Source organism: Papaver somniferum, unplaced genomic scaffold, assembly GCF_003573695.1.
Source record: "Papaver somniferum cultivar HN1 unplaced genomic scaffold, ASM357369v1 unplaced-scaffold_117, whole genome shotgun sequence".
Classification (NCBI taxonomy): domain Eukaryota; kingdom Viridiplantae; phylum Streptophyta; class Magnoliopsida; order Ranunculales; family Papaveraceae; genus Papaver; species Papaver somniferum.
In genome coordinates, this window is record NW_020620714.1 from 4373800 (window position 1) to 4386515 (window position 12716).

The 12716-nt window shown below is 36.4% G+C and overlaps 4 protein-coding genes across 4 annotated transcripts; 1 reads left to right on the top strand and 3 right to left on the bottom strand.

The window, feature by feature from the left end:
• Positions 1–1324: 1324 nt before the first annotated feature.
• Positions 1325–2171, top strand: LOC113329655 (uncharacterized mitochondrial protein AtMg00810-like). Its single transcript, XM_026576507.1, has 2 exons — positions 1325–1829; positions 1936–2171. Exons 1-2 carry the CDS (start codon positions 1325–1327, stop codon positions 2169–2171), a joined length of 741 nt encoding a protein of 246 aa, XP_026432292.1.
• Positions 2172–4940: 2769 nt separating this feature from the next.
• Positions 4941–6230, bottom strand: LOC113329593 (cytochrome P450 71B36-like). Its single transcript, XM_026576455.1, has 2 exons — positions 5269–6230; positions 4941–5154 (listed from the first exon to the last, which is right to left on the bottom strand). The coding sequence occupies exons 1-2, from the start codon at positions 6145–6147 to the stop codon at positions 5047–5049; spliced, it is 987 nt and encodes a 328-aa protein (XP_026432240.1). The 5' UTR covers positions 6148–6230; the 3' UTR covers positions 4941–5046.
• A 267-nt stretch (positions 6231–6497) lies between these two features.
• On the bottom strand, positions 6498–10194 carry LOC113329484 (protein ACCELERATED CELL DEATH 6-like). Its single transcript, XM_026576357.1, has 4 exons — positions 9881–10194; positions 8303–9744; positions 7473–8065; positions 6498–7161 (listed from the first exon to the last, which is right to left on the bottom strand). The coding sequence occupies exons 2-4, from the start codon at positions 8904–8906 to the stop codon at positions 6580–6582; spliced, it is 1779 nt and encodes a 592-aa protein (XP_026432142.1). The 5' UTR covers positions 8907–9744; positions 9881–10194; the 3' UTR covers positions 6498–6579.
• Positions 9670–10126, bottom strand: LOC113329656. The gene is made up of 2 exons (XM_026576508.1): positions 9881–10126; positions 9670–9744 (listed from the first exon to the last, which is right to left on the bottom strand). The coding sequence occupies exons 1-2, from the start codon at positions 10124–10126 to the stop codon at positions 9670–9672; spliced, it is 321 nt and encodes a 106-aa protein (XP_026432293.1).
• Positions 10195–12716: the final 2522 nt, after the last annotated feature.

Genomic DNA, 12716 nt, shown 5'->3' on the forward strand with positions numbered 1-12716 from the left:
ACAAATTCTGGGTTGAAGCTCTTAATGCTGCTAACTATCTCATAAATAGATTGCCAACTAGAGCTATTTCCTTTCTTACTCCTTTTGAGAAATTGTTTCATACTCAACCAGATTACAATTTTCTGAAAGTATTTGGATGTTCCTGCTTTCCATTGCTCAAACCTTGTACAACAAATAAACTGGAAACTAGGAGTAGGCATTGTGTTTTTTTGGGATATAGTCTTCAACATAAAGGTTATAGATGTTTTGATCCCCTTACAAATAAAATCTATATTTCAAGACATGTTTCTTTTGATGAAAGTACTTTTCCCTACAATGCTCTTATTCAATCCACTTCTCCACCCTCCTCTCCACCTTCATCCTCATCTCATTTGTCTACTTCTTTAGACATTGCTAAATGTACTACTTCATATGTTCCTCTTACATCTTCAGAAGTTGTCCAATGTTCCTCTCCTTCTGTTCCTCTTGTTAAGAATGATCATGCAATGACAACTAGAGGGAAACATGGTATTTATACTCCCAAATCATATTTTGCTACAAAGTATCCTATACAGATTGTCTTTATGTCTCATGTACCTAAGAGTATAGCAGCTGCAAATAAAGTTGCAGAATGGAGATTTTCTTTAGTTGAAGAATGTAATGCTTTAATGAGAGCAGGTACTTGGTCTTTGGTTAAACCTGATAAAGCACAAAATATGATTGGCCGTAAATGGGTGTTTAGAGTAAAGTATAAGGCAGGTGGAAGCTTAGACAAACACAAAACAAGGCTTGTAGCAAAGGGTTATAATCAGCAACCAGGCCCTGATTATGAGGAGACATTTAGTCCAGTTGCTAAGCCAACTACAACTAGAATTATTTTGTCAATAGCAGTTCAATTTCAATGGAGTATTCATCAACTTGATGTGAGCAATGCATTTTTGCATGGTGACTTGCAAGAAGAGGTTTATATATGTCAACCTCCAGGTTTTGTGGATCCAGATAAACCTGATTATGTTTTCCTTCTTCATAAAGAAATATATGTACTTAAACAGGCTCCTAGAGCTTGGTATGAGAAACTTAGTCAAGCTTTGAAATCTTTAAATTTTGTGAATTCTCTGTCAGATACTTCACTCTTTGTTCACAAAGATGGTTCTCAAATCAAGTTCTTCTCACAGGTTCTTCTCTAAATTTTCTGAAGTATGCTATCTCCAAGTTACAAGAACATTTTCCTATAAAAGATCTGGGTGCTTTGCATTATTTTTTGGGGCTTCAAGTTAAGAGAACATCTGATACTTTATTTCTCACTCAAACCAAATATGTTGTTGATCTACTTCACAAGCATAACATGGAAGGTGCTAAGCCTTGTGTTACTCCAGTCTCAGCAACAGACAAGCTATCTTCTTCTTCAGGTGAACTTCTCTCAAACCCAATTGAATACAGATCTTTAGTTGGTGCTTTGCAGTATCTTACATGGACCAGACCAGATATTACTTATGCTGTCAATCTTGTATGTCAGTACATGCAGCATCCTACCACTACTCATCTTATAGCTTCCAAGAGAATTCTAAGATATATCAAGGGTACTTTGGATTTTGGTTTGAAGTTCACAAGGGGAAGTTCTTTTCTTTTAGGATTTTCTGATGCAGATTGGGCAGGATCAATTGATGATAGAAGATCTACTAGAGGTTATTGTGTTTTTCTTGGCTCAAATATTATTTCCTGGTCTTCTAAAAAGCAAACTACAGTGGCTAGATCTAGTACAGAAGCAGAATACAGAACTTTGGCTCATAGTGCAGCTGAAATGGTGTGGATCTGTTATCTCTTGAATGATCTGCATTTTCCAATTTCAGGTATACCCAAACTTGGTTGTGATAATCTCGGTTCAATTTCTATTGCTTCAAATCCAGTAATGCATTCAAAGATGAAGCATGTTCATCTTGACTATCACTTCATCAGAGAGCTTGTTCAAGGGAAATCTTTGGATGGTTTATGTTCATACATTAGATCAAATTGCTGATATTTTTACCAAGGGTCTTCATAGTCCACGGTTTCTATTTCTCAGAGACAAACTAATGGTTGTTCAGATACCCATCAGTTTCCGGGGGGATAATAACATAGTCATTAAAGTTACAGATGTTACAGCTCAGGATATGGAAGCGGTGCAGGATAAGGGAAATTGCAGTGCAGGTTAACTGCTTACTTGTTTGTGTTGACTGCACGTGTGTAATCACGTGTATTGTATCTCTTTTGTACGGACTGCTATAAATATAGCCTCTTTGTCTTTATTGTAAAGGTTATGAAACTACTAGTTCTGTAATAAATGTTGTTAATAAATTCAATGATTTTCATCATCACTTTTATCATGTTATCATCACCACCCATGCATTTGGGGTCAGTTTGGATGGATAATAGACTTGGCTTTTAATTAACTGAATCCTCACGAGGTATGTTCACAAATTATACATCTGGATGCCACATAAAAATAGCTTCTAAAAGCAAAAGTTAGTGCTAGAGCTAAATTTCAGAATATACTTGTAGGAAAAAAAAAAAAAAAGGATTTTGTTGTCCTTCTCGTGTGGCAAAAATAATATATGCTTCTGATTTCTGAAGATTATTTCCGAATCTCTGATTATTGTGATCCAACAAACTCTTAGTACATCATCCTTGCTCCGTAAGGAGAGCCTCATCTGGTTCCCAAGTTTTGACTTGAATGATACTCTAGGATAAAGTCTAGAGTAAATACTATAGGCAATCCAGTAACTGAAAAGGAAAAAGGAGAAAGCCTAGGTTAATTGGTGCAAAGAACTATAATTTTGGGCATACCAAAATCTTCCAAGGCATACTGAATGAAGACAAAAAAGGTTGTGAAATAGCAAAATCAGATAACCCCTTAACCCAAAAAAATTTTAATGGAAAATCTGCCCATTACGTATTAGTGTTAATAATCTTGATTAGTGATTAAATATTTTGTTTAGTGATTAAAATAATTTTCAGAATTATAAGAGTTGTTTAGATGAAAATTTTGAGGAGAAAGTGAGAAAATTCTAATTCTTGATTCAATGGAGGATGAGGAGGGTCATCATTCATCTAAAAAACCTAGGAAAATACATATCAACTACAACAATGATCCAGAAATGGCTGATTTCTTAGATTATGAGAATGATTTTACACCCACTCAAACTCAAGCTCAAACTCAAACACAAACTCAAACACAAACTCAAGATGATGATTTTTATGAGCCACATCCTGATGATGAAGACATTGATGAGGAACCCAATGCTTCTAATACACAGGTACACTTATATCATATACTTAATCTCACTTCTATAGCTCTCAATTATCAAAAGTTAGGTTTTTTGAATCATGGTTCGGCGAAACAGGTTGAGGTTCGGCTCACATCTATGAGCCGAATCTACCAATTGATGAACGGTTCGGCTTACTGAATCTGTTTACTGCATGTGCCGAACTGTTTGCTAGACACTAGTTCGGCTTATATGAAAGTTTCATAGTAAGCCGAACAATATCCTGAATAGCTCGGAAAAAAATAATTACCGGTTCGGCTTATATTTCGAAAATCGTATGAGCCGAATATCAATTTGTTATTTTTTGGGTTAAAATATTGTTATTGGTTCGGCACATATTGAGAATATCGTAATAGCCGAACTTCGTTAACGTGCTAGGTTCGGCACATATTATGATTATCGAATACGCCGAACCCCTATGCATCTCTATCTGTGACTAGGTTCGGCTTGAAATTTCATGAAATTTCATGCCGAACTGTTCATATACACTTACAGGAAGCTTTTGTGAAGAACTGTTCGGCTAAAAACGCAACTCAATTTTGAGCCGAACCCAACACTGTAACCGTCATTTAATCGATGAAAAACAGCAAATAGGAGATTGGGTTTGTAAAACTTGCTTTCTTATCCTCATTTCCGGAGTTGGAGATGCAGTTGGTTCAATTTCTGGTTCAATTGGTGGTTGATTTTCAGTTTCTACACCTTCATCTTCAATTGGTTCTTCTTCTTCAATTGATGGATTAGAAGACGATTTGGTTTGCCTAGTCCCTGCTTTTCTTTGTACGAGTCATTATGTGGTTGAGTTTAATCGACGATCAAATTTTTACGAATCGACAATTAATCACGATGATGAATTTTTTTTTCGCAGGAGGGGGAAGAGTTCGGCTAGAGGAGGAGGAGGAAGAAGAGATGGTAAGGAAAACTGATTTTGATTTTTTAGAAAACTGATTTTAGATTTTTGTATTAAGGGTATATAGATAATTGAACTACCCATAGGGTACCCCTTATAAGGTCACCCAAGATAGGACTATTGTTCTGTATGCCTAGAAAAATTTGGTATGCCCAAAATCAGGGTTCGGTGCAAAACAGAGTAGGCGCAGAGGACTACAGAAATGGACAGTGATCCCAGTTAACAGAGACCTTAATTTTCTCTTGTTACAAGCGTTTTCAGCCCATTCCGAATGAATTTCTGTCTCACACACATTGACACTTCCAGTACTACGGCAAACCATTGCTTCATTTTCTTCAACGCCCAATCTTGGGAAATTATTGTTCTCATTTACGAAAGAAATCTTCAAAAATCATGTCACATATAAAACTTGCAAGTGTCTTTAAGCGATTCATAAAAATGTAATGCATCCTAAAGTATCTGTGAAGAATATGCTAGAGAATGATCTATTTGATATATCAACTAAAACCGCCAGTGGATGGCCGTGTTTGGGGTTCTCGGCAGCCTGATTACGTATATTTTTTACTAGAATTGGCTTTGTACTCAAATGCGCCAGATGGAAATTGGAGTACATACTAAAACTCGCCAGCACCAAATCTTCTATCGACAAAAAAATAGTAAAATCACACTACATATATGCCCCATCATGTATATATATATAGCACAGTATCACACATGCAATATCATGCATATACATTTGGCACAAACTTTTGTTTTCACTTAATAAGATTTACTTCTTAAACACATGCTTGATGGGTACAAGCTCAAATGGATCATATCTACTCCCTACTGACTCCTCCATGTTTAGGTCTCCTGTCTTCAATCCTTTAGGCAATTCCCAATCGTATATTTGGAATCTTTAGCCAGTTCTGCCATTGCCCAAGTCATTACACCAGTTGTTGTGTCTACTCCACCAAGGTATATATTCTGATAATTTTCAAACAGAAAATCATGAATATGTATTACAATTCATAAGCTTATGGTCATAAATATAGAAACCGAGAAAGAAAAAAAGTAAGAAGAAAAAAGAAAAGAAATTACCAGAATAACTGCTTTAATATGGTCGTTAGTAAGACGAATTGTACTCATTTGAGCCTTCATTAGTTTAAGCAAGACGTCTATGATATCTTCGTGCTCCAGTTCCAGTCGTTCCGGGATGTCATTTTCGTCTATGATTTGTTGCAACAAATCGTCCAATTCATGAAAGCATTTTTCTGTTTTACCATGGATTCCAGTGACCCTATCGATAATCCAACTCACCTCTGGAAAGTAGTCGGATGGAGATAAACTAGTCAAAATGGCGACTTCACGAAGAAGTTCTACAAGTCTTCCATCAAACTGTTTCCTAGTCTGACCAAAAGCAACTCTACAGGTTGTTTCATGTGTGAAACTTGCTAACTTTTCGAAAACGTTAACAGCAGTAGTATCTAAAGAAGAAGATACGGAATCAATCAAAGCATCAACCTCTTCTTCCCTGTTGACCTTAAAAGATTGCACTCTTTTCTTAGTAAAGAGTTCAAGGGCGCTTATTTTTCGAATCTCTCTCCAGTACTCTCCAAAAAGTACTAAAGCCATATCCACATAACTATACGAAAGCTGTTTTCTCCCAGCAAGTTGAACTCTATTGCAAAACGCAATATCATGTGTTTTGAAGAGTTGTTCGGCATCTTCAGCAGAGGAGATTACGACTGTTGGTATACGACCGTATTGTATAAACATGACTGGACCATAAATTTTGGATAGTTGTGCGATTGCTTGATGGGGCTGTTTCATAAATTGATGTAAACTACTTGGAGGACCAGGTGGGAAGTTGGGTTTGGTTCGACTTCCATAGCTTCTGTTTTTGATTGTAATAGGAAGATATGAAGGAATGAGAAGCAAGGAGAGAAGTAGGAGGAAATTATAAGGAAGAATCTCCATGCAAGCAGCTAAATCAAATGAGACTAGGTGATAGTATATTATTTTGGCGCTGCTGAGCACATTTTTCAGCACTCACCTTAAAGGGTTTTCCAGTATTATGGTGAGAGCACTAAACAACAAGATTTACCACTATAACGCGAAACGTATCTAATTTATAAATTAAAATGTTCTGCAAATGAGCCTTGGGGTCTTGCAGTTTCCGTCCACTGTGATGTGGAACGCATTTGAATATATTATCGGAGATCATGCTGCACAGATGTCTGTGCTTGGTGAAAGAAAATTTTAGTTATTTCGATATAACGAGGTGCGAATCTGGATATTATTTACTCTGACACAACTAACACACAACACAACTGAAGTTTTATTCATTCCTGTCAACAACCAGCCCACGAAATTTCTGCATTAGCCCACAAAATTGTTGTTTCAAACTTTTCAGGAATGGAAGAAAAATGCACGTGTAACCCTAGTAATAGCAAACTTAAGAAATGGAATCCGATCCTCTTCGTCCAACCATCTGTATGACATGTAGAGGAAATTAAAAGCGAAAACGAAGAAACTGCAGCTCAGTACACACAGGGGTATGGCAAGCCCAGGAAAACAGCTGATAACTGTGTATGTGCCTGTCACAAATGCAACTGCCATTGCTAAAATGGCAAAGAATGTACAAGCAAGTGTTGGCACAGCTACTGATATTAATTCATACTTGTTTAGCATGGCGGTTTGGAACCTAGTCCAAAAGTGAATGAAGAGGGCATATAGGGAGAGTAGCATTGCTAAACTGTTCGATACCATGAAAGCAATAAAAGCTGATTTTTTAGCTAATGTTGCCATACCCTCTTCTGGTCCATCATTTCTGTAGCCTCCTGGCAATGTAAAACCAGCTGCAAATGCAACAGTTGCTATAAGTGTAACCACCACCATATGGCTTTGGCTCATATTCTCTAACTTTTCTCTTGTTTTTTCTTTCTGCTTTGGTATTTTATCATCGTTGCTTAGTTCCTTGTCTTTTTCTTTCTGTCAAAGAAGGAAAAAACAAAAAACAAAAAAAAGAAAATGTAGCACTAGTTAAGTATCACAACAAAAGAACAAAACAAAAAGGCAGTTTGGATAAACATTGGTTTATGAGCCAGCCAAGGCACAAGAAAATTAGTTGTTCCATTGCAGTATATCTCCAATTTGGAATTGAATATCAACCATTTATACGGTTAGACTCAGATCAAAGAGATTGGGAATGAGAATCAGAATGAATTGCGAACCACAACAACAAGCACACGATGCTTTTATCACAAATATCTTTTAGCAAGGTAAGGGAGAGTGAGACATACTGAAGTATTCTGAGTCCGAGTACTGTCGTGAGTTGCAACCCGATCAACCATGAATCTGTATTTGTAACCGACGACCTTGATCACTCTAGGGTCCTGTAAAAAAATATTATAACACGCATCCTTGCGCCAGTGACTGACACCTCCTCTGGATTTGACAAACAGATCCCATGGTGTGTTTCCATGCTTATCCCTGCCACATATAAGATTATTTGCCATGTAATTTGATTTCATATCGAAAACATACTTGATAGTGCTGAATCGTCTATTCTTAGCAGCAACATGAAGAAAATTACGGCCTTCACTATCTAGCAGTTCCCAAGAATCGGGACATCGTTGAATAACATTTTCAATAAATTTATCACTTCTGCGGTGTAAAGTAGAATTATCATTCCCTCCCGCAGCATGATGAAGAGCAGTCATGCCATCTTTGTCCTTTATATATCCAGCTGAAGGATCAACATCTAACAGCTTTGTAGCTAGTTCTGCATTGCCATCATATGCAGCATAGTGAAGTGCAGAACGCCCATCTCTGTCTGCTTCTTTTACTAGATGTCTCTTATTTTCCAGCAATACGTCTACTATGTCCATTAGACCTGTCATTTATTTGTAAGCATCAAATCAAAAAGCTAATTTCTCAAACTTGAAACTACTTAAAGATACATTTCTCTAATCCTATAAATGAAAGTTCCCTATAATTGATAACTACAGATCCATTTCCTTTGCCTATTTTAAGAACTCTTTATTCATTGAGCAAAAAAGAAAATAGATGTAGTAGCTCTAAAATATAATACTACTTGGCATTTCCGAAAAACTATCAACATTAAAATTACCTGAATCAACATGGCGAAGTATTGCATTGTGCAATACAGTCCTTCCTCCAGGGGAACTACAAGATGGGATTGGCAAGTTGTTCAAGATAAATTTGACTTGAAAATACTCCCCATGCTGGACTGCCAAGTGAAGCGGGGTTTCACCAGCATTATTGCCACAGTATGCAAAACTTGGGTCTGCTTCTGCTAACAACTTCACTGTTTCGCCATAGGATGGGTTTCGCAGTGCCTCGTGAAGCGCCGTGTCTTTCTTATTATTGGTCAACCTCACTAGTTGCTGCAATTTTGTCATTGACACAGATGACGAATACCCTTCATTTACTTCAGCAACACTGCTAAAAAAACGTGTACTTTCTTCTCCTAATAATTCGAGTCCTATTCCTTTTTCAACATCATCTTCTCCATTCATTTGACGAGCACTGTTAAATAGAACTCTGACCACATCAGATAACCCCATCCTTGCAGCAATATGTAAAGGTGTATCTCCCTCTAAGTTCTGCTGTAATAACAACGACGGGCATCTTCTGCAAATCTCTTCAACACACACTTCTTTGTTGAATTGCACCGCAACATGAAGCAAGTTACTCTCGATATGGGTCTTCATTTGTAAGAGTAGAAGATAACTATCATGATAATCACCAGTACAGCAACCAATTTTTTAACAAGATCAATATCCCCTGACTGTACAGCTTCATACAAACTATACTTCACCATCATTGGTCACTTGCAGAGGCTTGAAGACTCAATTTCAACACTTGACTTCACAAAAGAACCATCAAATGTCAATTCTATTATTCCAATTTACATCACTTCCAACCTAAAATTCCTCACTGAACAACACCAGCAAAGGCTTAAATAAAAACTAAAAAAGTAAAAAGTCACCAAGTCTCTCAATTTAAAGAGTTTAATTCACTAAAAAGAACCACTTTCAAAAAAGTCTTGAAGAGAAGTCGGCAAGTATTCCGAAGAAATTCTCCATCTGGTCAGGCTGTTTGAAAACAGCAGTAGACTCATAATGCAAAATGCAGTTTTTTATGGGAGCAGGTAGAAAAATGGACATAATGTGCATTATCTTATTGTTTCACTAATCCTAACTTTATTACAGTCTTAATATTCACACTATGCGCGAATCATCTTGCACAATACACAGTGGATTTCCACTCCAAAGTCTAAATAGCAGATAATGCAGTCAATTCAGTAAAGTAAACACAATACAGTAACAGCAAGCAATGTGTAGGAAACTACTATGACACCAATATGGCAAACTCTTCCGATTAATCCTTAGATTTAGACATTTAATTATTACCAAAATTCAACAATTACAAAAAAAAAGAAAAAAAAAAAAAAAGAAAAGAAAAAAAAAACACCTATTTCTGAGTTTCTCTAGGGGGAACTCCTAAACCACCCCTGATATTTGCACCCAATCTCTTGAAATCTTCAACCTGGGGTTCAATACCAACATACATACAGTAAGGATAATACCCTAATACACTGGAGGCAGGATTTCAGGGGTAATTTCGTCATATGAAAAATAAGATGAAGCACAAAATTAAGAGTAATGGTGTGTATTTACAGTACCTTGTGCATACCAGAGAGATTGAGCAATCCAGTAATAGCAGCAGCACCAGAACCAAGAAATATTAAAGCAACACCAAAAGCTTTGAAAGGCATTAATGTTCCATCTCCGTTGTATCCTCTTCTGTATGATCTTATTCCTATTGCTAATTGAGCTGCACTTGCTAATCCCCACCACCAATATCCGCCAATTTCACCAATACCACCGCCGCCGCTACCGCCGTGATCGAGATTTTTCTCCTCCTCCATGTCTTCTTTCCTTTCTCCTTTTTTTACTTCTTCTCACTCATTTCTCTGAATCTCTCTTGTGAGGAATATTTTTTTCTCTTTGTTACCATTTTTGGGTTTCAGTTGGGCGTATTTTATTGGGCTTTTAAAAAACACCCTCCACCAGTTGGGCGTATTTTGTTGGGCTTTTGCAAAACCCCCACCGACGGACGAACGATATTGTCCCCTTTAGACGAAACCTGTTTTGGGGCGTATAAAGCCATTCTCCTATCTAGGGTGGGTTTATATGGGGTATCCTATTAGTGGGCAGATTACTAAGTTACCCTTAATTAATTTAAATTATTTAAATATTTTCACCTAAATTTAAAATATAAACCTACATTAACCAAAATTCAAAATCATTATCATTCCTAATCTAATTTAATCATTAATCAGACCGATTTTATTTTATTTTTCGTCGGTGATTAATTGTTGATTCATAAATCTTTGATCATTGATCAAAATCATAAATGTAAATGAGTCGTGTGAAGCGTTGCACAAAGCCATTTAGCTTCATATCCGCGTATTGGAACCCAGATATTTGTTGTTGTTTTTTGTCTCAGAAGAACAGTTCGACTGATAATTAATCATGAAAATGATATCCGAACTTCACTTTGTTAAAAAACACACTTAGTTCGGTTGTTCAATTTTTTATTAGAATCAGCCGAACCTAAATTCGGCAGTGACGGAGTAAAGTTCTTGTCAGCCAAACCTAAATTCGCCAGTTACCGAGTGAAGTTCGGTTGATAACTTGTCAGCCAAATCTATATTTTTTAAGAATATACCTAGGTTCAGCTGGCAAGTTATCAGCCGAACCTCTGGGTATTCTTCATGTACAAAGAACAACTTAGGTTCGGATGATAACTTGTCAGCCGAACCTAGGTATATTTTTAAAAAACATAAGTTCGGCTGACAGGTTATCATCCGAAACATTCATCTGGTCAGTAGATCTAGGTTGTAAAAAATCAATTTCTTTTAAGAATTCAACCTAAAAAAATAGAGATCAAACATTAGGTTCGGATGATAACTTGTCAGCCGAACCTAGGTATATTTTTAAAAAACATAAGTTCGGCTGACAGGTTATCATCTGAAACATTCATCTGGTCAGTAGATCTAGGTTGTAAAAAATCAATTTCTTTTAAGAATTCAACCTAAAAAATGGAGATCAAACATCGTCTACAAGTATTCCTGTGTATCTGATTTAAATCACAAACTTTGGTCACTTCTAATTACTAAAACCTCAAAATCCAAGTTTTTTTCTCACCTCTTCTTCTTCCTCTCAAAAACCCCCAACTCTCTCACATAAATAAGATTTCTCCACTAATTTACCACTAATAATTTAATTTTAATCGATCCTTAACATTCTTAATTAATCATTATCAGTAAATCTACTCATAATCATTAACATTAGTCTTGTAACGGTGGTTATGCCATTATCAAAAATGGGTACATAAGGTGTGGTGAGTTTGTTTTTACCTAGTGACCCTATTTTGGCACCGTTAGGAATGCCTCAAAACATTTGAGTATGCCTAAAAATAAGTTATCTTTAAACTAACTAAGTAGGGGTGAGCATGAGTCTGTATTTTCCTCATCCGCACCCAATCCCATAAAATGGATTGTTTTTAATTTGGCATCCGCATCCAACCCAAAATCCAACGAATTTGCATCCAACAGACGCATGGATGGGCGGACTGGATGCGGATGATCCAACAAATTTCTTTTATAATTAAAATTTTAAACTAACAAAAATGACTTGAATAATTACCGATCAAGGAGTAGAAAGAGAAGAATATAACTTAATATTGTGTCTCAAGAAGTCAAGCTCAAGCCGTAAAATTTTGATAGAAAAAAAACACAAAGAGATAAATCGACTATATGGTAGACTATTGAAAATACATAATTAACATCATGAAAAAGCGGGGGTCTAACAACCACACCCAATATTTCGCTTAGCAATCTGTATGGACAAACTCCAATATACTTTCTAGAGAATCAACTAGACAGTCAGACTCAATCTAGATAAAAAGTATATCAAAGAGTTTTTATCTTTATCTCTCGATTTAAATCTTACTCAAGCAAACTGCGAGTCTCAATTTAAATATAAGAGAGATAAACTTGGATGGTACCAAAGACCAATATCCAAGTGTCAATGAATTTAAATCAACAACTAAAAGGTCGGATATTCTAATTGATTGAACAATGCACATCCTGTGTTATTTCAATTATATGAATAAATATAAGGCGGAAAAAAAATAACACAGACATCAAAAATTTAGTTAACAAGGAAACCGCAAATGCAGAAAAATCCCGGGACCTAGTCAAGATTGAACACATATTGTATTAAGCCGCTAAGATACTAGCCTACTCCAAACTAACTTCGGTCTGGACTGTAGTTGAACCCCAACCAATCTCACACTGATCTAAGGTACAACTATGCTCATACATATCTGATCCCAGCAGGAGACTACGTACCTGATTCCCTTAGCTGATCTCACCCACAACTAAGAGTTGTTACGAACCGAAGTCAGAGACTTTAATAAACAAATCTGTATCACACAGAAAAGTCTACGAT